The following is a 26,182-nucleotide window of genomic DNA, read 5'->3' as shown; positions in this document are numbered from 1 at the left end:
ACCAGGATCACATGAATAGCTCAAGAAGCAGATGGCAAAAACATATTAAATAAAGGCACAAAGAAATTTTTCAATTCAACAGTTACCCTACAGTATCTTAACCCCACTGAACTCTAAAACCCACCGTTCAGATTTAAAGGCATGTTTTCTGAAACAAAAACAAAAAAAATTAATGAAAAATAAATCTGAGAAATTACTATAGTCAGAGCCCACACATGAACTTCTGCAAATGAAGGAATCATTTCGAATGTCTCAAGCTTTGAGGGTTGAGTTTCAGCCGACAGCAGAGATGGTAGATGAGGACAGGTCTGATGGTTTGATCTCTGAGGCCATAGATGAGAGAACTCAGACATCTGGGGAGGAGGAACATACCAACATAAAACACATTCTTGATGCGCACAACTGCTAATCTCTGCAGAGTTCTTGTGATTGATAACACAGCAGGTGAATGCATCGTGGAGAGGAGACTGAGGCTCAGCTGCATCAAATGCAGCAGAAGTGTTTTACGACCTTTATGGGCTGAAGCTTTGTCTGTGGAGGCCGACCTGGCTGCTACTATCACACCAATATAACTGGAAATAACAGCCACACCTGCTGATGCAAACACTAAACCTGTGTAAGCCTTGTCAAAGTGATCAGATGCTGGCACAAGGAACATGAGTGCCGTACTACAGGTGTCTTTCATCTGCAAACTCTGCAGGTCCTGAAATGGAAATTGTAACAGTAAAATGACTCGAATCACAACATTCAACAAAGAAAAGCTCCAAGCAGTGATGATAGCCAGCCCTGTGTTCCTGATGCTGATGATGGTAGCGTGTCTCAGTGGGTAGCACACAGCTACATACCTCTCAAGGGACATCAGCACCAGTGTGAGAGGAGAGATATCATTTGTGAGGAGGGCGATCATGAAAAGAACACCACATACAGGATACGACAACTTCATCTGACAAGCAGCCAGCAGGTACATTAACTGGCTCATTGCCAGATGTGCAGTGTCTCCAAAAAGGAGATTATACAGGAGAATGTAACGGGGAGTTTCACGAAACACTGGTTTACTCCTCAAGGTGAATAACATGACCCCATTAATGAGGAGAAACACACAGCATGACAGTGTAATTGGAGCAGTAAACAACATTCTCTCCAGTAACCCCTGATACTGCAGACCAGCAGTAACGTTGGTCTGAGAGGGATCCAGGGAGGACATCGTAAATCAGTATCAACATGTAACTGCAACAAAACATTTAAGACCAAAAATCAACTTGAAGCCCAGAAGCACAACACATTTTGTCCAGGTTGCATTCTGAAAACAGTGAAGGCAGGTCATGTTCAGAGTTACATCACATGCAAGTCCTCAAATATTCCACATACATTTCACCTGCCAACAGTTGTCTTGTCTCCCTGAGAGCAGATCAGCTCTGCAGGACTCATCTGTCTTCACATGACATGTATGAGCTCAGTCGGAGCTGCCAGGTCATGTGACTTTACTTTATCAGCCAATAATCTTCGCAATGTTTACAGAAAGAAAGAAACAAGAAAAAAAACATTATTCTAGTTTCCGTCAACATTATTCCAGACCTTAAAATATATATGCTGCTTCAATGTAATGCATTAAAGTAGTAATCCAAACAATTCCTCCAATTAAATACTGAGAAAATGACATTGTCTGTGGACTCTGTTGAATAGCACGTGTAATCAGCAAACACAAAACTATTCAAACACTAACAGCAACAACTGAATACCCTTTGGTAAAACAAACCACAAAAGCACTGGCATATTTAATCAAAATCCATCCATCCGTTGTCTTCTGCTTATTCCTGTTAAGGGTCGCGGGGGCTGGAGCCTATCCCAGTGGCTACGGGCGAGAGGCGGGGTTCACCCTGGACAAGTTGCCAGTCCATCGCAGGGCCAACACATATAGATAGACAACCATTCACACTCACAGTCACGCCTACGGTCAATTTAGAGTCTGGATTAACCTGGTCCCTCTTGATGTCTTTGGACTGTGGGAGGAAGCCAGAGTACCGGAGAGAACCCACACAGGCACAGGGAGAACATGGAGACTCACCCAGAAAGAACCCAATGCCTGAGCCGAGATTCGTACCTTCTTACTTGAGGCTACAGTGCTAACCACTACACCACCGTGCTGCCTCAAAATGCACCCATTATTTATTTTTTAATTAAAAATGACTGAAATCACTGAACTCTTAAAAAATGAAGCTAAGCAAAAGTTCAGTTACGAAGATTGTACGAGGTGCTCCACTACATAGTCTCTGGGCCTCAGTCTGCTCTCCACGATGCAGTCACTCTAGCTGTCGATTCATGGGGGTGTATTTCAATCTCAGCTTCCTCCAGCTGATATCTTCTATCCTTTAGCTCACCAACACATCCTCTCCGCTGGCCTCTCCTTGTGCTCAGTCTGGTCACTCCTGCTGTGTGTGCTAGTCTTTTTTTTCTGGGCTCAGTTTATTTAGCATAATCTCAGTAAACCAGTTTGATGTCTTTTCTTGCAGGATCTTGACTCTGATACAAGGAGAAATATTGGCATGTAATGGCGTGCATGGCCCATCTATAAAAGGTTGCAGGGACTGCAGAGGCCAGAGAACAATGAGAGACTTCAAGGTAAGGCAAGGCAAGACAATTTTATTTGTATAGCCCGTTTTCACAAACAGTTTGTCTCAAAGGGCTTCACATGGCATCATAACAACATCCTCTGCCCTTAGACCCTCACATTGACTGAGGAAAACTCCATAGAAAACCCTTTTAACAGGGAAAAATCTGAGAAACCTCAGGGTGAGCAACAGAGGAGGGATCCCTCACCCAGGAGGGACAGACGTGCAGGAGATGTTGTTACAGACAAGAAAACAGTTTACAATGCAGAATGTGAGAAACACGGAAATGTTAATAACAGCTGAAGAAGGAAGCTTCTGGAAGGGGAGGCAGGGAGAGCAAGCCAGCTTGATGGGGGACTGGATGGCAGACTGGTTCATGGAAGGGGAGCGCAGGCCGGTGTCACAGTAGGGAATAAGAGGGGGGGGGGGCGATGCAGGCGGCGGTTGGAGCTCTGGCGGATCTGTGGAAACACAGAGAGACACCAAGGCCAAACTACAAAGTGCAACAAGTAGTGGTAGTGACAGTTCCAAAAATGTGCAGGGAGGAGAGGAGGAGAGAGGGGGAGAGGAGAGGAGAGGAGGGAAGGGCTCCATGTAACCTGATGTGTCCCCCAGCAGTCTAAGCCTGTAGCAACATAGCTATCAATGGTTCAGAGCTACCTGAACCAGTCCTAACTGAAGGCTCTGTCATAGAGGAAGGTCTTAAGCCTGGACTTAAACGTAGTTAAAGTGTTGTTTGTAATGGGGATAAAAGTTTGGGGTGCAGATGAGTCTGTGAAAATGAACTGAGGGCCAGCGGGTGCAGATGATGTTGAGGCTGGAATGTCTCGAGAGCCTGGAGAAAAGTGTTAACCAATTGAATGGATGATGCCAGGGATTGATCGCAGGTTGTCATGTTGAAACGCAACAACTAGATGCTTTGATAAAAGCTAGGGTTAAATCGGAAGTTTTCTTTGATCGACTTGATCCTCCTGGAACCGTCACCTTATCATGGTGGAGGAGTTTGAGTGCCCCAGTGAACCTAGGAGCTATGCTGTCAGGGGTATTTTGCCCCTGGTAGGGTCACCCAAGGCAGACCAGTCCTAGGCAAAGGGCCAGACAAAGAATGGTTCAATAGACCCATCATGGAAGGTAAGGAGTTTGTGTACCCAGCCTGGAGGGGCACCGGGGCCCCACCCTTCAGCCAGGCCCGGGGTAGGGGCTCGATGGCGAGCGCCTGGTGGCTGGGCCTTAGTTCATGGGGTCTGGCTGGGCCTAGCCCGAAAGGGAAACATGGACTCATCCTCCTGTGGACCCACCACCCTTAGAAGGAACCAGAAGGATCTGGTGCTATGTGGTTTGGGTGGCAGTTCAAGGTGGGGGCCTTGGCTGTCTGATCCCCAGGCATGGAAGCTGGATTTTGGGACATGAAAGTTACCTCTCGGGGGGGGGGGGGGGCGGAGCTGGTGGAAGAGGTTGAGTGTTACCGGCTAGATATAGTTGGCCTCACCTCAACACATATCTCCGGGTCCGGAACACATGTCCTTGAGAGGGGTTGGACCCTCACCTTCGCTGGAGTTGTTCCGGGTGAGAGGTGGAGGGCCCGGGTGGGCTTTTTGATAGCCCCCAGACTCTCTGCCTGTACTTTGGGGTTTACCCCGGTGGACAAAAGTGTTGCTTCCTTGCGCCTTTGGGTCAGGGAATGGGTTTTGACTGTTGTCTGTGCTTATGTGCTGAACACTAGTTCAGAGTACCCACCCTTTTTGGAGTCCTTGGGAAGGGTGCTGAATGGTGCCCTGACTGGGGACTCCATCGTCCTACTGGGGGACTTCAACGCTCACGTGGGCAATGACAGTGTGACCCGGAGGGGCGTGATTGGGAGGAACAGCAGGCTCGACATGAACCCGAGTGGTGTGCAGTTATTGGACTTCTGTGCAAGTCGCAGTTTGTCCTTAACTAACACCATGTTCGAACATCAGGATGCCTACCGTTGCACGCAGCACCAGGACATCCTAGGTTGTAGGTCTATGATCTATTTTATAGTCGTATCATCTGACCTGTGACTGCATGTTCTGGACACTTGGGTGAAGAGAGGAGCTGAGCTGTGAACTGATCACCATCTGGTGGTGAGTTGGATCAAGTGGCAGCGGAAGAAGCCGCACAGACCTGGCAGGCCCAAACGAGTAGTGAGGATTTGCTGGGAATGCCTGGCAGAAAAACAGAATGATCTTCAAATCCCACCTCTGGCAGAGCTTTGACCACATCCCGAGGGCAGTGGGGGACATTGAGTCCAAATGGACCATGTTCTCATCATGTTGCCATTGTCGAGGCCACTGTTGTGAGCTGTGGCTGTAAGGCTACTGGGGCTGGTTGCGGTGGTAATCACTGAACCCGCTGATGGACACCAGAGGTGAGTGGAGCCGTCAGGCTGAAGAGGAGGCTTGAGGTGGTTGGTTTGTGGGTCTCCAGAGGCAGCCAACCGGTACCAGCAGGCCAAGTGGTATGCAGCCATGGCAGTCACCAAGGCAAAAACTTGGGCATGGGAGGAGTTCGGTGAGGCAATGGAGAATGACTATCGGTCGGCTCCGAAAGGTTCAGGCAAAACATCCGTGAAGGCGGCAACTTGCCCACACTGTACAGTATTACGGGAAGCCATTGACGTTAACTGGGGAGATAAATGGGTGGTGGAAGGTATTCGTTTAGGAACTCCTCAATCCCACCAACAAGTATTCCACAGAGGAGACAGAGTTTGGAGAGTGCTTGGGGGGGGGGGGGGTGTCGTCCAATCTCCGGGGCAGAAGTTGCTGAGGCAGTTAAGCAACTCCACAGTGGCAGAGCTCCGGGGGTGGATGATATCCACCCTGGGTATGTTAAGGCTCTGGATGTTGTAGGGCTGTCTTGGTTGACAGATCTCTGCAACATTGTGCGGAGATCGGGGGTGGTGCCTTTGGAGTGGCAGACTGGGGTGATGGTCCACATCTTTAAGAAAGGGGACCAGAGGGTGTGTTCCAACTATCAGGGGATCACACTCCTCAGCCTCCCTGGAAAGGTCTACGCCAGGGTACTGGAGAAGAGGGTCAGGGCGATAGTCGAACCTCAGATTGAGGAGGATCAGTATGGTTTTCGTCCTATCCGTGGAACAATGGATCAGCTCTTCACCCTCGCTTGGGTGTTGGAGGGGGCCAGGGAGCTTGCCCAACCAGTCCACATGTGTTTTGTGGATCTGGAGAAGGCTTATGACCGTGATCCCAGGTGCAACCTGTGGGGGGTTTTCCAGTAGTATGGGGTGGATGGCCCCTTACAAAAGCAGAAGCTCAGTCATTCATGAGGTGCGCAGACTAGAGCTACTGCTCCTCTATGTCGAGAGGAGTTGAGGTGGTTCGAGCATTGGGAGAGGATGCCTCATGGACGCCTCCCTCGGGAGGTGTTCCAGGCATGCCCAATCGGGAGGACACCTCGAGGCTGACCAAGGACACGCTGGAGGGATTATATCTCTCAGCTGGCCTGGGAATGCCTAAGGATTCCCTTGGCAGAGCTGGTGAAAGTGGCTGGGGAGAGGACATTCTGGGCTTCCTTGCTGAGGCTGCTGCCTCCATGACCTGGAAGAACTGGATAAGCGGAGGACGACGACAACAACTTGATGAGACTGAAAGGGATTCCTCTCTGTGTACCTGTGAGAACTAAACGAAAGTCCATCATTTCGATGCGAGCCTCTATTCTTGCCAAAGCTCTGCAAAACTCCCCTCTTCACAAAGAAATTGGTCGTAAATATGTGTTGGATCAGTGAAAATATTAGAATTTTTGTGATGGATTGAGGAGAGACAGAAAAAAATCTCAATAGTGTGCATACAAAAGTTAATGGGTTGACGTGTCCTGTTGCTGTCTTTCTCCATGTGGTTTTTCCAAGCAACCTAAAAGGGAAAGACATTCAAAAGTAGCCTATGAGTCACGGCTAATCGGCAGTTGGTATGAGATTGACAGAACAATAATTTGTCAAATGTTTGTTTCTTTGAATAAAAAAACACATGCATATTGTGAATATGAATGATATCTCCAAGCATATTTTATTTGCTGTGAAAAATTCAGAGCATAATAATTGTGATTGCTGATTTAGCAGACACAACATTAGTTTATGATAAGCAGTGGAAATGAAAGTATTACAGCCGAATTTACTCTGCATTTTTTTCCCCAGACAAACAAAACAGATAGTTGACACAATGTGGTAATCGATTTCTAAATATGCAACGAAATTTGTAACATGATATCTGGTAATTTAATGGATTTGACTGGAGTTGGTGAAACTGCAAATAGTTAAAAACAAAAATAAACAGAGTCAATAACTAAGATTTTTGTTTTATTGGTTTGTAGCACTATCATATGACTAGCAGCCTAAGACAGGGGTCTCAAACTGGTCCAGTAGAGGGCCGTCTGGCTTCAGGTTTTCATTCCAACCCACCAAAAGCAACACCTGATTCTACTTAAATCAATTAAGCTGTGTTCACACAGCTCATTTGTTGGATCAGTTATTGCTTTTGCTGGGTTGGAATGAAAACCTGCAGCCAGACGGCCCTCTACTGGACCAGTTTGAGACCCCTGGCCTAAGAGAAGGTAACCAGACCAGCTGGACATCCAGTTTGAGATACAGGTTGATGGACATCCTGCTGGGCATTGCTGCCAGATTGTCCTTCACCGGTGCCTTCATGTGCGGGTGTGTTCCAAAGAGGCTCCCACCTGGGGATGCCTCACTAAACATCTCACTGGGCCTAAATGAGTCATCAGCTGGGGACCACCAGTCATTGATGTTTCACTCCTTTAACCTCAGTGCATCTCTTGGTGGTGAAGCAATGGCAGGGACTCCCTTGATGCCTTTTGTGTTGTTTGGCCCCCAACTCCTGTGCTTCCTTCTAAGCCACAACCATAAGCTTCCTTTTTCAGTCTCTTCAGCCAGTTCTTTCATAGCTTGCATCCCTTCTCCTATGCATCCTGTGTCACGGTGGAGCCGAAAGGTGGAGGAGCCCACAAAGCCATGGCAACCAACTTCCACCGGGCATGTGACAGCCCTCATGGGAAATCATGGGCAGCATATAGACCTCCCACGGAGCAGTGAGCTCCACCAGCAGGACCGTCTTGCTTGTCCACAACATAAAGTCAGGCCAAAGTGATGTTTCCACAATCTCCCGGGGGAACTGGAGCTGTCTCCTGAGGCTGGCACTCATGTGCGACTCATGGCTGGGTGAGAGGAGTCTTGCTCTTTCCTTGTTGTGGGGGTTGTGAATTAATGCTCTTTACAGCCCTAGAAAACTGGATGGACTGCTTGCCTGGGGCAAAAGGCCTGCTGTTTGCCTCCCGCCTGCATGTTTCCACCACCTCTGCCAGCTTCTTCAGCACTAGATTGTGCCACCACCTGTAGGGTCCTTGTGACAATGCCATCTTCCAACCAGATAGGATATGCTGAGGACTAGCACTGGTGGTGTTGCAAAGGGTCAGTTTTCTTCAGTGCCAAACCATTGGTGAAGGCTTTGGGGACAAGGCAATGTTACATAGGTTGCTCTGATCAAGAAGCTGAGGCTGACTCGGGGTGTCTTCCACAGATCAGCCCATGACATTGCCCTATCCATAAGCCCTTCCCCTGATGCCCACCCACCCTGCCGCCCCTGGGATACTGATTTGATCTTATAGCATTCCTACTCAGCCCTCCACTTCAGCCACCACCATGGCTTTTCTCTCTTCCTTGGAGGCTTTCAAACAGAAGAGGGGCCCCCCACTCCTTCCAAGGCCAGGTAGGCCCTCTGGAGGCTTTCTCTGGAGACTCGCTCTGTACCCAGGAACAGTTTCCTGGCCTGTCAGGGTCTCTCTGGGTCTCAGCAGGGTTTCCAAACCAGCACATGAAGCAAGATGGCCAAAATATATTCAATAAAAGCACAATTCAACATTTGGATATGACAGTTAACTGACAGTATCTTTAACCCTCTAAACTCTAAAACCCTGTCAGGTTTGAAAGTTGTGTTTTCTGAAACAAAAAATAATTAAAGAAAAAATAAACCTAAGCATTGACCAAAGCTAGAGGCCACTTACAAAATAAAGAATTAAGAAGGAATCTTTGCAACACACTTCCATCAGGGAACAAATGATAAGATTTCAGTTTACTCTAAATGTCTAAGTTAAATGAGTTGAGTAACAACCCCCCCCCCCAAAACCCCAACAAAAGTTAAAGTATTCTGATTATCTATATAATTGTTTGCATATTGTATGGTTGCAAGTGATCTTATACTGAACATTTATCTGATACTTCATCTTATTGTGGGATAATTTAGGTTAGTTTAGACTTTGATAGTTGAGTTTCAGCTGACAGCAGAGATGGTGGCTTGGTGCAGAGACAAGCACCTCAACCTCAGCACCAAAAAGACAAAAGAAATGATCATAGACTTCTGGAGGACAAGGACCATGCTGCACTCAGGCCTGAACATCAATGGGGACGAAGTGGAGCGGGTCAGAAGCTTCAGTGTGGCAGGAGTGAGGGAGAGCCTCCTGCTGACCGGGGAGGTAGGGAACCTCACCATCAGAAAGGACTCAGACAATACCTGATGGGGTATTCTTTGAATGGAAAACAAATTCACGATGTCATTTAAGTCATGGTTTCTTCAGCATCCATCCATCCATCTTCTACCTCTTATCCTGTTAGAGGTTGTGTGTGTGTGTGTGTGTGTGTGGGGGGGGGGGGTGGAACCTATCCCAGCAGCCTTCCGGTGAGAGGTGGGGGTTCACCCTGGACAGGTCACCAGTCCATGGCAGGGCCAACACATATAGACAGACAACCACTGGCTCTCCCAGCCACACCTACGGTCAATTTAGAGTCTGGATTAACCTGGTCCCTCTTGATGTCTTTGGACTGTGGGAGGAAGCCAGAGTACCGGAGAGAACCCAGCAGGAACAGGGAGAACATGCAGACTCACCCAGAAAGACCCCATGCTCCAGCCGGGGCTCCAACCCGGAACCTTCTTGCTGTGAGGCCACAGTGATGACCACTGCACCACAGTGCTGCTGCTTTCTACACTCTAAAGAAATGGATCCTCACTGAAAAAAAAGTTGTGTTCACATTGGGCGGCATGGCTCAGGGGTGGAGTGGCAGTCTAGCAACCAAAGGGTCACTGGTTCAATCCCTGACCCCGGTGACCATGTCAAAGTGTCCTTGAGCAAGATACTGAACCCATAATTGCTCCTGATGAGTAGGTTGGTGCCTTGCATGGTAGCCTCCACCATCAATGTGTGAGTGTGTGTGTGAACGGGTGAATGAGATGACACTGTAAAGCGCTTTGAGTACTGCTAAGGTAGAAAAGCACTCTATAAAGAGTCCATTTACCATTTACATTGATAATGTATTTAACTTGAAGGTGAATGCTGCTAGTCTTTACATGATACTTGAGCAGCAACAAAGACTCAGGATACGGGGCTGAAAAGAATTGCATGTTGTTGTTGTAGTCAGCTTTGTGTGACAGATCATCATTTGGCCTGGCCAAACTGAGAAGCGCTGTAAGATATGGCATTACAACCTGGTACGTTAACCTGACAGTGCGGCTGAAGAGACACGTAACTCATCTGGTACATCTGGTGCTCTGAAAATTGTTGGACAAGAAACACCTATCCACCAAGACCATACATGAGCAGTCTGTTATCAGATGTGCAAAAAAAAAATTTGCCTGACCCAATCCACATTCTTCATGTCCCAGCATTTAATTTCCGGGTTTCTGAGTGCAGGCAGAACCACTACAATCATTCTGACTCTGTCCATTAAGCTCCTGAACACCAAAGTATAAGGTGGACATTGGTTATGACGGTTGGCCGATATGCCGTTGTGGGATGTTATCAACGTATGTGTATGAAAGTACTGAATGAGATGTCATTCAACTTATTTTTATCTTATTTATTTCATTTTAAACTGCAGGATGGACAGTCCAGAGCAAATTTCCCCACATGGAGAATGAAGTTTATCTTATTGTGAATACACTTCCCTTTAATGTAAAGCATACTTGAACAACTTCATGCAGCTTTGGCTGAGTGAGGGAGGTTTCCAGCTGACAGGAGAAATAACTCACTGACAAGGAGGGACACTATCACACCTGGTCAATTGGGATTTATTAATTCATTCAACATCAGACTGGGTTAAAAGTCGTCGTCACTCTCTAGGAATTTCCCTTCCTGAATCCATGAATATTTTTTGTTACCAACAGTTTTGAAAATTTAATACATATTTAACTTTTCATTCATAGTCTTTTCTTATTTCCAGTATCATGTCTCACATCAGAGAATCACAAATCTTCAAATATCTCAGGTTGAGCTGTAAAGAGTAGTGTCCCCTGGTCGTTTCTTACAGAGATTTATTGATAATTTTTTAATATTCATGTCTCTGTGTTCCAACAATTAAAAATCATGCAAAAACCAGAAAGTCATGTTGCAGTTCTGACCCATTCTTATCACGTCATCAGTATCTGTAATGACAAGAAGTGTGAATGGAGAATAATTCAGTGTAGCTTTGGCTGGATGCTGGAGAGTTTCAGCCCACAGCAGAGATGGTAGATGAGGACAGGTCTGATGGTCTGATCTCTGAGTCCATAGATGAGAGAACTCAGACATCTGGGGAGGAGGAACACACCAACATAAAGAACACTCTGCATGCGGTAAAATGTAACTCGATCTAGGATTTTGGAGATGGCAAAAGAAAAAGTGGAGTAAAATGTTGAGGAGAGACTGAGGCTCAGCTGCATCAGATGCAGCAGAAGTGTTTTACGAGCTTTATGGGCTGAAGCTTTGTCTGTGGAGGCCGACCTGGCTGCTACTATCACACCAATATAACTGGAAATAACAGCCACACCTGCTGATGCAAACACTAAACCTGTGTAAGCCTTGTCAAAGTGAGCAGATGCTGGCACAAGGATCATGGCAAGTAAACTACAGGACTGTTTCATCTGCAAACTCTGCAGGTCCTGAAATGGAAATTGTAACAGCAAAATGACTCGAATCACAACATTCAACAAAGAAAAGCTCCAAGCAGTGATGATAGCCAGCCCTGTGTTCCTGATGCTGATGATGGTAGCGTGTCTCAGTGGGTAGCACACAGCTACATACCTCTCAAGGGACATCAGCACCAGTGTGAGAGGAGAGATGTAATTTATCAGATTGGCAATCAGAGTAAGAACACCACATACAGGATACGACAACTTCATCCGACAAGCATGCAGCAGGTACATTAACTGGCTCATTGCCAGCTGTGCAGTGTCTGCAAAAAGGAGATTATACAGGAGAATGTAACGGGGAGTTTCACGAAACACTGGTTTACTCCTCAAGGTGAATAACATGACCCCATTAATGAGGAGAAACACACAGCATGACAGCGTAATTGGAGCAGAGAAAAGCATGATTTCCAACAATCCCCGCAACTGTGGTTGAACAGTCACGTTGTTCTGAGACAAATTCACAAAGGACATTTTTGAAAAACATTTTAGACAATAATTCACTATGAAGTAGAAAAGAACAACAGTTCTCGTCCAGGTTGCATTCTTAGAACAGAGAATGCAGGTCATGTTCAGAGTTACGTTCACATGCAAAGCCCCAAATATTCCAAACAATTTTTTGTAAAGAGTTATCTTGTCTCCATGTGAGCAGAGTGACTCTGCTGGACTCTTCTGTCTCCACATGATGTATATGAGCTCCGTCCTCATACCCACATCACATGACTGAACTTTACCAGCCAATAAACCAGCCAATCCCTTCCACGTCACGCCATCCATTGAAGGAAGGAAAACAGCATTGCGTCACGGAAACTTGCATGTGGCCATTTTATATTTAGTCAGACTCCTGTTTTCATCCACAAGTGGAAAATCAGACAGAATAATAATAATAATAAAAAAATAACACCTGTCAAGGGGTTGAGGTGCGGGGAAGTAGACCCAAATTCAGACGAGGGGAAGGAGGGTGCGGGTCCAGGCGGACGCCTCTCTTGCTCCTGACTTCCCGTGGTCTACGCGGCCCCCAGGCTGCCCCCCTGACTCTGTCTCATTGCTCGGCTCCCAGGCCTGAAGAGTAATTTCTGTTTGGTCCTCTCTCTTGTGCTCTTGCCCTTTCCTGCCTCCTGGCCACCCTCCACCCACCCTGGTGTTGTTTTTGTTGGGCTGTCTGGGAGCCAGCCCTTTGGAGGGGGGGCGGGGGGGGGGTACTGTCACGATCCCTGTCTTGTGTTTCCTGGACCCTCAGAGCAGGAATGGCGCCAGCCAGGACCCTTGGCGCTGGAGCAGGTGTAGCAGCCGCTGGGACAGCGGTAATGCACTTCATGACCCTTGGTGCCGGGACGGGAGTGGCGACCGCCAGGACCCTCGGCGGCGAAGCAGGAGTAGTGCTCACCAGAATCCCCGGTGCCGGGACAGGTGTGGCACCAGCCAGGACCTTCGGTTGTGGAGCAGGTGTGGCAGTCGCTTGGATCCCCAGCGCCGGAACAGGAGTGGTGTCTGTTGTTGGCAGCTGCGTAACTGCGGTGAGGACTGGACCTGACCGCCGTTGAGCACGAGGGCGACCAGCCTGCCCTTTTTCTGCAGGCCAGGAGCTCCTGGCTCTCCCGGAAACAGGCCAAGCTGACCCGGGGGCTGGCTACACCGAGTGACGACCCCCTGGGCAAGCCGGGTGCCCGTGAAATCCTCCACAGCAGGTGACTCGTTCTCTGCCGTTTGTTTTGCATTCGAGACAAAATACTCAAAAAAGTGCAATCAACCAGGTGAGACACATGAGGTAATCACAGGAGGGAGGTCAGGAAGACAGGACATGACTCCAAAGTAATACAGGAAACACAAGACAGGGATCGTGACAACACCTTTATTTTATAAGGCGCCTTTCATGGCACTCAAGGTCGCCACACAACAAATGAAAAATACTTTTAAAACATTAAGACAGTCAAAGTAAAAGTAGACATCAGCTTAGTCTTTGCAGCAGAACTACAACAGAGAGGAATATTAATGGAACGCCTGCCTAAACAGATGGGTTTTGAGGTGAGATTGAAAATCCAGAGTCAGTTGCCATCCGGAGGTCATTGGTGATCTTGAGGAGTCTCTGTGCTGTGGCAGGGGCGAAGGCCAGGCTGGAACTGTTCACAGAGGTTGTTGTCGGAGGGATGAGCCTGTCGCTGTGATGCCGGTGGCTTTCAGGACATCAGGAATGTTACCATCTATAAAAGTCTTCAACTCCTGACTTTGACTCAGTATTCAACTGTGTCCATAGTAACAGAGCAGTACAATTCTGAAGATTATTAATGTATCACCATTTGGTCAATAAACATGAGACATGCCCAGGTTGCGACGCTCACGTAAAAAGTGACACAATATCAGACTCATCTAGAGTCAATAATTGTAAATGTTAGGTTACCTCATGGGAGCTAAAGGGCCTTTTTATTTCTGACTGATGTCAGACAAACCAGATCAGATCCTTCTCTGCTCTCGTGTTCTCCCTTCTTTTCCTCTTTTCCAGATATAAATGGCTGTTTTTTTTATTCCTAAATGTGATGGCCACGGGTTAGGTCTCTTTTTCTTTTCTGTTATTTTTGGAGTTTGGTTGTGTGACATGTGGTGTTATGTGTTGCTATGGTGATATGACGTCACGTCCGGTCTCGTCCTCACCGGGCGCGCTGATTAGAAGCGCTGCAGGTGTGAGACGCTGAGAGGCACACAGGTGACCACCGACGCGGACGGAGTCCGCCATCATACGGCGATCCACAGACAGCTCCACATCGAACCACCGAATTCTCTCTCTCCACCAAAATAACTGTTACGCTGACCGACGGAGCTGGCGGCTCACGGGACCAGGCTAGTACTGTTCGGGCCCTTGCGACGAGGAGACGTCCGAGTCGCGGGCCCAGGTGACTTGCCGACGTCAGACGAAGTAAGCCTCGGCACCAAACACTCATGTCACCACCGGCTCCAGGTTTTTTTTTGCTTTATTTCTTTTGCTTTCATCACGTTGTAGGGGGGGAGGGTGTTAAGTTCTGGGGTAGCCTCAAGGGCTTAGCGAACCGCCACTAAAACATTAAAGGACAGTTCCATTTTTACAGTCAACTGAGGACATGTAAACATTCATACTGTGCATTTGAAAATTATGACAAAACAGTTAAAACATGCCATGAAAGCACAAGACTGAAAACATTGTAGTATAATAATTGAAAAATAAAAAAGGGAATAAAAAGTCCCTCTCCTGGGTTCTACTACTTTTTGAAATGACTGACAGTTTCTTTAAGACGGTTTCTGTCCTTCACAGACAAACCATGAAACCAGCAGCTGTAGGAAGTTTACCAGCAGAAAAATGAGGTGAAATATTTTCCAAAAAATAGGTTTCTATCTGACAGCAGAAATAACTCACTGACAACTGTGGAAGGAAGGAGACCATCGCACCAGGTCATTGGGGATTTTATTATTTAGTAAACAACAGACTGTTTTAAAAGTTGTCTTCACTCTCCAGGAAATTCCTCACCTGATCTCTTGAATATTTTTGTTACCAACAGTTTTGAAAATTTAATACAAATTCAACTTTTCATTCTTGGTCTTTCCTTATTTCCAGTATCATGTCTCACATCAGAGCATCACAAATCTTCAAATATCCCAGGTTGAGCTGTAAAGAGTCGTGTCCCCTGGTCGTTTCTTACAGACATTTATTGACAAACTTCTAATATTCATGTCTCTGTGTTCCAACAATTAAAAATCATGCAAAAACCAGAAAGTCATGTTGCAGTTCAGGCCCATTCTTATCACGTCATCAGTATCTGTAATGACAAGAAGTGTGAATGGAGAATAATTCAGTGTCGCTTTGGCTGGATGCTGGAGAGTTTCAGCCCACAGCAGAGATGGTAGATGAGGACAGGTCTGATGGTCTGATCTCTGAGTCCATAGATGAGAGAACTCAGACATCTGGGGAGGAGGAACACACCAACATAAAGAAGACTCTGGATGCGGTAAAATGTAACTCCATCTAGGATTTTGGAGATGGCAAAAGAAAAAGTGGAGTAAAATGTTGAGGAGAGACTGAGGCCCAGCTGCATCAGATGCAGCAGAAGTGTTTTACGAGCTTTATGGGCTGAAGCTTTGTCTGTGGAGGCCGACCTGGCTGCTACTATCACACCAATATAACTGGAAATAACAGCCACACCTGCTGATGCAAATAAAAAACAGGTGTAAGCCTTGTCAAAGTGAGCAGATGCTGGCACAAGGATCATGGCAAGTGAACTACAGGACTGTTTCATCTGCAAACTCTGCAGGTCCTGAAATGGAAATTGTAACAGCAAAATGACTCGAATCACAACATTCAACAAAGAAAAGCTCCAAGCAGTGATGATAGCCAGCCCTGTGTTCCTGATGCTGATGATGGTAGCGTGTCTCAGTGGGTAGCACACAGCTACATACCTCTCAAGGGACATCAGCACCAGTGTGAGAGGAGAGATGTAATTTATCAGATTGGTAATAAGAGTAAGAACACCACATACAGGATACGACAACTTCATCCGACAAGCATGCAGCAGATACATTAACTGGCTCATTGCCAGCTGTGCAGTGTCTGCAAAAAGGAGATTATACAGGAGAATGTAACGGGGAGTTTCACGAAACACTGGTTTACTCCTCAAGGTGAATAACATGACCCCATTAATGAGGAGAAACACACAGCATGACAGCGTAATTGGAGCAGAGAAAAGCATGATTTCCAACAATCCCCGCAACTGTGGTTGAACAGTCACGTTGTTCTGAGACAAATTCACAAAGGACATTTTTGAAAAACATTTTAGACAATAATTCACTATGAAGTAGAAAAGAACAAGACATCTCGTCCAGGTTGCATTCTTAGAACAGAGAATGCAGGTCATTTTCAGAGTTACGTTCACATGCAAAGCCCCAAATATTCCAAACAATTTTTTGTAAAGAGTTATCTTGTCTCCATGTGAGCAGAGTGACTCTGCTGGACTCTTCTGTCTCCACATGATGTATATGAGCTCCGTCCTCATACCCACATCACATGACTGAACTTTACCAGCCAATAAACCAGCCAATCCCTTCCACGTCACGCCATCCACTGAAGGAAGGAAAACAGCATTGCGTCACGGAAACTTGCATGTGGCCATTTTATATTTAGTCAGACTCCTGTTTTCATCCACAAGTGGAAAATCAGACAGAATAATAATAATATTAAAAAAATAAAAACACCTGTCAAGGGGTTGAGGTGCGGGGAAGTAGATCCAAATTCAGACGAGGGGAAGGAGGGTGCGGGTCCAGGCGGACGCCTCTCTTGCTCCTGACTTCCCGTGGTCTACGCGGCCCCCAGGCTGCCCCCCTGACTCTGTCTCATTGCTCGGCCCCCAGGCCTGAAGAGTAATTTCTGTTTGGTCCTCTCTTGCCCTTTCCTGCCTCCTGGCCACCCTCCACCCACCCTGGTGTTGTTTTTGTTGGGCTGTCTGGGAGCCAGCCCTTTGGAGGGGGGGCGGGGGGGGGGGGGTACTGTCACGATCCCTGTCTTGTGTTTCCTGGAACCTCAGAGCAGGAATGGCGCCAGCCAGGACCCTTGGCGCTGGAGCAGGTGTAGCAGCCGCTGGGACAGCGGTAATGCACTTCATGACCCTTGGTGCCGGGACGGGAGTGGCGACCGCCAGGACCCTCGGCGGCGAAGCAGGAGTAGTGCTCACCAGAATCCCCGGTGCCGGGACAGGTGTGGCGCCCGCCAGGACCTTCGGTTGTGGAGCAGGTGTGGCAGTCGCTTGGATCCCCAGCGCCGGAACAGGAGTGGTGTCTGGTGTTGGCAGCTGCGTAGCTGCGGTGAGGACTGGACCTGACCGCCGTTGAGCACGAGGGCGGCCAGCCTGCCCTTTCTCTGCAGGCCGGGAGCCCCTGGCTCTCCCGGAAACAGGCCAAGCTGACCCGGGGGCTGGCTACACTGAGTGACAACCCCCTGGGCAAGCCGGGTGCCCGTGAAATCCTCCACAGCAGGTGACTCGTTCTCTGCCGTTTGTTTTGCATTCGAGACAAAATACTCAAAAAAGTGCAATCAACCAGGTGAGACACATGAGGTAATCACAGGAGGGAGGTCAGGAAGACAGGACATGACTCCAAAGTAATACAGGAAACACAAGACAGGGATCGTGACAACACCTTTATTTTATAAGGCGCCTTTCATGGCACTCAAGGTCGCCACACAACAAATGAAAAATACTTTTAAAACATTAAGACAGTCAAAGTAAAAGTAGACATCAGCTTAGTCTTTGCAGCAGAACTACAACAGAGAGGAATATTAATGGAACGCCTGCCTAAACAGATGGGTTTTGAGGTGAGATTGAAAATCCAGAGTCAGTTGCCATCCGGAGGTCATTGGTGATCTTGAGGAGTCTCTGTGCTGTGGCGGGGGCGAAGGCCAGGCTGGAACTGTTCACAGAGGTTCTTGTCGGAGGGGTGAGCCTTTAGCTGTGATGCCAGTGGCTTTCAGGACATCAGGAATGTTACCATCTATGAAAGTCTTCAACTCCTGACTTTGACTCAGTATTCAACTGTGTCCATAGTAACAGAGCAGTACAATTCTGAAGATTATTAATGTATCACCATTTGGTCAATAAACATGAGACATGCCCAGGTTGCGACGCTCACGTAAAAAGTGACACAATATCAGACTCATCTACAGTCAATAATTGTAAATGTTAGGTTACATCATGGGAGCTAAAGGGCCTTTTTATTTCTGACTGATGTCAGACAAACCAGATCAGATCCTTCTCTGCTCTCGTGTTCTCCCTTCTTTTTCTCTTTTCCAGATATAAATGGCTGTTTTTTTTATTCCTAAATGTGATGGCCACGGGTTAGGTCTCTTTTTCTTTTCTGTTAGTTTTGGAGTTTGGTTGTGTGACATTTGGTGTTATGTGTTGCTATGGTGATATGACGTCACGTCCGGTCTTGTCCTCACCGGGCGCCTGATTAAAAGCGCTGCAGGTGTGAGAAGCTGAGAGGCAGACAGGTGACAGGTTTAGACAAGACAGGGAAGTGGAACGGGATCCTGGCATGGCAGGGAAGAATGCTCTTGGTTTTAAGAAGTTTTCTGACCGACCCCTATGGTTTCAGGGTAAGTCAGAGTATGTCTCCTCTCCTCCTGAGTCAAAACAAATTGAGCGCCCTCCTCGTACTGAAGTTTACTGTTTCTATTGTAAGAAACCTGGCCACACCAAATCAGTTTGCCGTAAGTTGCAGAAAAGGGAAGCTAAGCCTGTAGCGTGTGTGGGTGTTTTACCACAAGTATTGGAACCCACTGAGTTTGTTGATCCTTCTGAGGAAGATGTACTGAAAGAGTACAAGGGTTTTGTGGCTCATGGTACAGTTGCTGTGTCTGAGGATGGCCATGAGGTCCCAGTTAAGGTGCTTCGGGACTCTGGAGCATCTCATTCATTGCTCCTAAAAGGAGTGTTGGAGTTACCACCATCCACTGCTACTGGTGTATCTGTAGTGATCAAAGGGGTTGGGGTATGTCTCTGCTCCCAAGCACACAGTTTTTGTAAAAACTGAGCTGGTGACTAAGCTCGCAGCTGTAGCGGTCATAGACACACTCCCAGTGAAAGGTATTACCTTTCTTCTTGGTAATGACCTGGCAGGCACTAGAATGCGCCCAAGTGATCCCGAAGACACTCAGGGGGAGCTAGGGCAGAGCGAGAGTGTGGTTCCTATTGTGCAGGAAGAGCTGTGTGAAGCACCTCAAACGGTAGCTTTAGAGGAAGAGCACCCTGAAATTTTCACGGCCTGTGTTGTTACAAGATCGAGGTCACAGCCCCAGCAGCCGCTGGATACTCAGGTTGACGACTCTCCTGTTGACCTGTCTGAAAACTTTCTGGCCCAGTTAGCTGGTATGGAGGATGGCAGGAAATTTAGCGGAGACGCTTTAATTAAGGCACAGTGCCAAGAGTCCTCCATAGCGGCCCTCAGGAAGACAGCGATGTCAGTGGAAGAAACTAAAGCGGTTGCTACAGGGTATTATTTACATCATGATCTTCTGATGAGAAAATGGCGCCCACTGCGCCGCCCAGCTGAGGAGCACTGGACTGTACTCTCACAGGTAGTATTACCAACTAGTTTCAGGAAGGAGGCGTTGCGCTTGGCTCACGAGAGCACCTGGGCTGGACATTTTGGTGTATGTAAGACACAGGACAGGATTATGCGTCATTTTTTTTGGCCTGAGATACGAAGAGATGTCACAAATTACTGCAGATCCTGTCATACTTGTCAGTTAGTGGGCAAGCCCAACCAAAGTATTCCGGTTGCATCGTTGAATCCCCCTCCTGTCATGGAGGAGCCATTTTCTAAGGTATTGATTGATTGTGTAGGCCCCCTCCCCAAAACCAAGAAAGGGAACGAGTATCTACTCACGATTATGGATGTGAGTACCCGGTTTCCCGAAGCGGTGCCATTACGCAACATTAAAACTAAGCCTGTAGTGGATGCTCTGTTGCAGTTTTTCTCACGTGTAGGGCTCCCAAAGGAAATTCAGCACGATTGAGGCACAAATTTTACGTCAAACTTGTTTCAGGAAGTTGTGTGCCAGTTGGGCATCAAACAGGTGATGTCGTCTGCCTATCACCCACAGCCCCAGGGAGCAATAGAGCGCTGCCATCAAACGCTTAAGACCATGATAAAAACCTATTGCATGGAATGCCCTGAGGACTGGGATATGGCTATGCCTTTTCTTTTGTTTGCCATTCGGGATGCCTCGAATGAGTCTACAGGTTTCAGTCCTTTTGAGTTGGTGTACGGACATGAGGTCCGCGGACCACTTAAGATGATGAAAGAACGATTACTCCTGTTAGCACCTCAGAATGATACATTGCAGTATGTTGCTACATTTAAAGACCGACTACAGTCAGCATGCGAAGTAGCTAGGCAGAAAATGCAGGCAGCGAAAAACAAGATGAAGCAGCAGTATGACAAGAAGGCGGTACAGCGCACCTTTGCAGAAGGTGAGAAAGTGTTGGTATTGTTGCCTATGAATCAGCCTAAATCGGGATTAAAGTTTTGTGGTCCATACACTGTTGTCAAGCATGTGGGTGAGTGCAACTACGTTGTTAGCACCCCGGAGCGTAGACTGAAGACAAGGTTGTGCCACATAAATTTGCTCAAACCTTACATCGAGCGAGATTCAGAAAGCGCTGTGTGTATGTTAACAACTGCTGTGAGTAGCGAGCCTGATGGGGGGGAGGATGAGCCCCAACCTCCAGAACCTGTATCTGCTCGCCTACTCAATTCAGGAATGTTAGCCAATCTCAGCCATCATTTGTAGTATCTGCAGCCTGAGCAAAGGCAAGATATTGTGAAGCTTGTGAAGAAGTACCCAGGCTTATTCAGGGACACTCCTGGTCTCACAGCCTTAGTCTGCCATGATGTACTGTAGATACTGGGGATGCTGTCCCAATTAAGCAGCACCCGTATCGGATTCCACCTTATAGGAAAGATGCTGTTCAGGCGGAGTTGCAGTACATGTTAGAGATTGGTGATATAGAGAAGGGTACGTGTGAATGGAGTTCTCCACTGGTGCCAGTTCTGAAGCCAGATAATACTGTGCGCCCATGTATTGATTTCAGGAAGGTTAATACGGTGACAAAGACAGATGCGTACCCCATCACTCAGTTAGAGGATTGTATTGACAGGATTGGGCAGGCTAGCTTTGTATCCAAGTTCGATCTTTTAAAAGGATACTGGGAAGTGCCATTCACCCACCGAGCGAAGCAAGTGTCAGCATTTTGTACGTCTGATCAGTTACACCTGTGTCGAGTGTTACCTTTTGGTATGAAAAACACCCCGGCAACCTTCCAAAGGTTATTGAATACTTTCACGGCGGGGTTGGCCAATGTGGTAACATACATTGATGATGTTGTTGTGTATAGCTTGTCATGGACGGAGCACATTGTGCATATTGATCAGTTGTTTGAGAGGTTAGAAGCTGCAGGCCTGGTTGTGAATCTCCCAAAGTGTGAGCTTGGGAAGGGCCAAGTTACCTACCTAGGCCACTTGGTGGGGAGAGGGTCAGTTAGACCAAGACAAGTTAAGGTGCCTTCTATTGCAGATTTTCCCACGCCTACCACAAAACAACAGTTAATGCGTTTACTCGGGATGAGTGGATTTTACCGGCGGTTTGTACCTAACTTTGCCGATGTGGTAGCTCCTCTGACAAACCTCTTGAAGAAGGGCTGTAAGTTTGTTTGGACGCCTGAGTGTCAGAGTGCTGTAGAGAAGGTGAAGGCCATTTTATCATGGGAATGATAATTTTTGTGTTCCTTTCAGGTTGGCAGCTGATGCCTCAGACCTAGGAATCGGAGCTGTCCTTCTGCAGGCGGATTCACAGGGAATAGAAAAGCCCATAGTCTATTACTCGAAAAAGCTGAATCGTCATCAACAGCGCTACTCAACCATTGAAAAGGAGGCTTTGGCCTTGGTATTAGCCATACAACACTTCGAGTTCTACATGGCAGGTAGTCAGAAGGAGTTGTTGGTTTATACAGACCATAATCCCCTCATTTTCATTGAGAAATTTAAAGGGAATAATCAGAGACTGTTCAGGTGGAGTTTGGTGTTACACCCCTACAACCTGGTGATCCAACATCTGTCTGGGAAATTGAATGTCACAGCAGACGCTTTATCCAGAGGGTGACTCCTGCAGGTAGTATCTCTGCCTTAATTGGTTCCCTGCCTCTACTGACAGTTTTCCGTCACTAAATGATCAAAGACTGATCGAACTAGAGGTCATGGGACCGAGTTCATCATCTAAACTGTTATTGTGTTGGTCGTTGGGCCAGAGACAAAACGGTTAACTTTTGGATTATCTTTTGGGGTAAATACTGGTCTATGTATAGCGTTAGATTTGTATCAGAAAGACACGGTAGTCTAGGTCGGTAGAATTGACTGAGTTCTAATAAAATAGGAATAAAAATTCCTTATTATAAAAAATAGAAAATATGTTTTTTTTTTCAAAAAAAAGGGGAGAGAGAAAAAAAACAAACAATCTTTGTATATATCTTTTGTTTTCTCATAAGGGGGAGGGACTGTGATGGCCACGGGTTAGGTCTCTTTTTCTTTTCTGTTATTTTTGGAGTTTGGTTGTGTGACGTGGTGTTATGTGTTGCTTTGGTGATATGACGTCACGTCCGGTCTCGTCCTCACCGGGCGCGCTGATTAGAAGCGCTGCAGGTGTGAGACGCTGAGAGGCACACAGGTGACCACCGACGCGGACGGAGTCCGCCATCATACGGCGATCCACAGACAGCTCCACATCGAACCACCGAATTCTCTCTCTCCACCAAAATAACTGTTACGCTGACCGACGGAGCTGGCGGCTCACGGGACCAGGCTAGTACTGTTCGGGCCCTTGCGACGAGGAGACGTCCGAGTCGCGGGCCCAGGTGACTTGCCGACGTCAGACGAAGTAAGCCTCGGCACCAAACACTCATGTCACCACCGGCTCCAGGTTTTTTTTTTGCTTTATTTCTTTTGCTTTCATCACGTTGTAGGGCGGGGGGGCGGGGGGGGGGGGGGTGTTAAGTTCTGGGGTAGCCTCAAGGGCTTAGCGAACCGCCACTAAAACATTAAAGGACAGTTCCATTTTTACAGTCAACTGAGGACATGTAAACATTCATACTGTGCATTTGAAAATTATGACAAAACAGTTAAAACATGCCATGAAAGCACAAGACTGAAAACATTGTAGTATAATAATTGAAAAATAAAAAAGGGAATAAAAAGTCCCTCTCCTGGGTTCTACTACTTTTTGAAATGACTGACAGTTTCTTTAAGACGGTTTCTGTCCTTCACAGACAAACCATGAAACCAGCAGCTGAAGGAAGTTTACCAGCAGAAAAATGAGGTGAAATATTTTCCAAAAAATAGGTTTCTATCTGACAGCAGAAATAACTCACTGACAACTGTGGAAGGAAGGAGACCATCGCACCAGGTCATTGGGGATTTTATTATTTAGTAAACAACAGACTGTGTTAAAAGTTGTCTTCACTCTCCAGGAAATTCCTCACCTGATCTCTTGAATATTTTTGTTACCAACAGTTTTGAAAATTTAATACAAATTCAACTTTTCATTCTTGGTCTTTCCTTATTTCCAGTATCATGTCTCACATCAGAGCATCACAAATCTTCAAATATCCCAGGTTGAGCTGTAAAGAGTCGTGTCCCCTGGTCGTTTCTTACAGACATTTATTGACAAACTTCTAATATTCATGTCTCTGTGTTCCAACAATTAAAAATCATGCAAAAACCAGAAAGTCATGTTGCAGTTCAGGCCCATTCTTATCACGTCATCAGTATCTGTAATGACAAGAAGTGTGAATGGAGAATAATTCAGTGTCGCTTTGGCTGGATGCTGGAGAGTTTCAGCCCACAGCAGAGATGGTAGATGAGGACAGGTCTGATGGTCTGATCTCTGAGTCCATAGATGAGAGAACTCAGACATCTGGGGAGGAGGAACACACCAACATAAAGAAGACTCTGCATGCGGTAAAATGTAACTCGATCTAGGATTTTGGAGATGGCAAAAGAAAAAGTGGAGTAAAATGTTGAGGAGAGACTGAGGCTCAGCTGCATCAGATGCAGCAGAAGTGTTTTACGAGCTTTATGGGCTGAAGCTTTGTCTGTGGAGGCCGACCTGGCTGCTACTATCACACCAATATAACTGGAAATAACAGCCACACCTGCTGATGCAAATAAAAAACAGGTGTAAGCCTTGTCAAAGTGATCAGATGCTGGCACAAGGATCATGGCAAGTGAACTACAGGACTGTTTCATCTGCAAACTCTGCAGGTCCTGAAATGGAAATTGTAACAGCAAAATGACTCGAATCACAACATTCAACAAAGAAAAGCTCCAAGCAGTGATGATAGCCAGCCCTGTGTTCCTGATGCTCATGATGGTAGCGTGTCTCAGTGGGTAGCACACAGCTACATACCTCTCAAGGGACATCAGCACCAGTGTGAGAGGAGAGATATCATTTATCAGATTGGTGATAAGAGTAAGAACACCACATACAGGATACGACAACTTCATCCGACAAGCATGCAGCAGATACATTAACTGGCTCATTGCCAGCTGTGCAGTGTCTGCAAAAAGGAGATTATACAGGAGAATGTAACGGGGAGTTTCACGAAACACTGGTTTACTCCTCAAGGTGCATAACATGACCCCATTAATGAGGAGAAACATACAGCATGACAGCGTAATTGGAGCAGAGAAAAGCATGATTTCCAACAATCCCCGCAACTGTGGTTGAACAGTCACGTTGTTCTGAGACAAATTCACAAAGGACATTTTTGAAAAACATTTTAGACAATAATTCACTATGAAGTAGAAAAGAACAAGACATCTCGTCCAGGTTGCATTCTTAGAACAGAGAATGCAGGTCATGTTCAGAGTTACGTTCCCATGCAAAGCCCCGAATATTCCAAACAATTTTTTGTAAAGAGTTATCTTGTCTCCATGTGAGCAGAGTGACTCTGCTGGACTCTTCTGTCTCCACATGATGTATATGAGCTCCGTCCTCATACCCACATCACATGACTGAACTTTACCAGCCAATAAACCAGCCAATCCCTTCCACGTCACGCCATCCACTGAAGGAAGGAAAACAGCATTGCGTCACGGAAACTTGCATGTGGCCATTTTGTATTTAGTCAGACTCCTGTTTTCATCCACAAGAGGAAAATCAGACAGAATAATAAAAAAATAACACCTTTATTTTATAAGGTGCCTTTCATGGCACTCAAAGTCGCCACACAACAAATCAAAAATACTTTGAAAACATTAAGACACAGTCAAAGTAAAAGTAGACATTAGTGTAGTGTCTGCTGCAGAACTACAACAGAGAGGAACAGTAATGGAACGCCTGCCTAAACAGGTGGGTTTTGAGGTGAGATTTGAAGAGGGAGATGGTGTCAATGTTCCTAATGTCAGGGGGAAGGGAGTTTCAGAGGTGAGGGGCAGAGTGGCTCCAGTCCCCATGTTTGACAGAGGGGCTGGGGGGGAGAGTCAGACTGGGTGAGGACATTGATGTGTCGGAGGTCAGAGAGTTATGGAGGAGGGAGATCATGGATGGCCTTGAATGTATGGAGGAGAATTTCATAGTTAATGTGGTGTTTAATGAGAAGCCAGTGGAGTTGATGTGGAACAGGCGTGATGCGACTGATGGATGTTTTTCCAGTGATGATGCGGGTGGCAGAGTTCTGGACCAGTTGAAGCTTATGGAGGAGTTTGTGCAGGAGAACAAAGAAAGGACTCATGACATTTCATTGCATCATTCACAAGTCAGCATTGTGCGCTGAACTATGCGACGACATGAAAACCACGATGGATACGGTGACTAGACTTGTAAACTTCATCTGTGCAAATTCTAGTTTGCAACATCGCCTTTTCAAGGCTTTGCTGGAGGAAATGTCAGCAGAACAGTGATCTTCTGCTCCATGATGATGAACGCTGGCTGAGCAAGGGGCCGAGTGTTGGAGCGAGAGTGTGACCTGTGCGAGGAGATTCTGATGTTTCTATCCAGCCTGCAGCAGAGCCAAAAAG

At 46.8% G+C, this 26,182-nt stretch overlaps 4 protein-coding genes across 4 annotated transcripts; all 4 read right to left on the bottom strand.

Annotated features, from left to right (window-relative positions):
• Nucleotides 1–238: 238 nt before the first annotated feature.
• LOC147248197 (odorant receptor 131-2-like) lies at nt 239–1,204 on the bottom strand. Its single transcript, XM_086179079.1, has 2 exons — nt 438–1,204; nt 239–353 (listed from the first exon to the last, which is right to left on the bottom strand). The coding sequence occupies exons 1-2, from the start codon at nt 1,202–1,204 to the stop codon at nt 239–241; spliced, it is 882 nt and encodes a 293-aa protein (XP_086035205.1).
• Nucleotides 1,205–11,107: 9,903 nt separating this feature from the next.
• Nucleotides 11,108–11,941, bottom strand: LOC147248196 (odorant receptor 131-2-like). Its single transcript, XM_086179078.1, has one exon. The coding sequence runs from the start codon at nt 11,939–11,941 to the stop codon at nt 11,108–11,110; it is 834 nt and encodes a 277-aa protein (XP_086035204.1).
• Nucleotides 11,942–15,414: 3,473 nt separating this feature from the next.
• Nucleotides 15,415–16,248, bottom strand: LOC147248195 (odorant receptor 131-2-like). The gene has a single exon (XM_086179077.1). It carries the CDS (start codon nt 16,246–16,248, stop codon nt 15,415–15,417), a length of 834 nt encoding a protein of 277 aa, XP_086035203.1.
• Nucleotides 16,249–23,965: 7,717 nt separating this feature from the next.
• On the bottom strand, nt 23,966–24,928 carry LOC147248194 (odorant receptor 131-2-like). The gene has a single exon (XM_086179072.1). It carries the CDS (start codon nt 24,926–24,928, stop codon nt 23,966–23,968), a length of 963 nt encoding a protein of 320 aa, XP_086035198.1.
• Between the last annotated feature and the right edge of the window lie 1,254 nt (nt 24,929–26,182).

The sequence above is a fragment of the Aulostomus chinensis genome, chromosome 15 (genome assembly GCF_037954235.1).
Source record: "Aulostomus chinensis isolate RoL2024-O1b breed Wild chromosome 15, RoL_Achi_v1.0, whole genome shotgun sequence".
Lineage (NCBI taxonomy): Eukaryota > Metazoa > Chordata > Actinopteri > Syngnathiformes > Aulostomidae > Aulostomus > Aulostomus chinensis.
This window is presented reverse-complemented; position numbering and strand designations above follow the sequence as displayed.

Coding starts and splice junctions, on each gene's coding strand:
- LOC147248194 (XM_086179072.1), bottom strand. CDS start 24,928: ATGTCCTTTGTGAATTTGTCTCAGAACAACGTGACTGTTCAACCACAG.
- LOC147248196 (XM_086179078.1), bottom strand. CDS start 11,941: ATGTTATTCACCTTGAGGAGTAAACCAGTGTTTCGTGAAACTCCCCGT.
- LOC147248195 (XM_086179077.1), bottom strand. CDS start 16,248: ATGTTATTCACCTTGAGGAGTAAACCAGTGTTTCGTGAAACTCCCCGT.
- LOC147248197 (XM_086179079.1), bottom strand. CDS start 1,204: ATGTCCTCCCTGGATCCCTCTCAGACCAACGTTACTGCTGGTCTGCAG. Junction 354..437: donor ACGATGCATTCACCTGCTGT/GTTATCAATCAC, acceptor CCTCCTCCCCAG/ATGTCTGAGTTCTCTCATCT.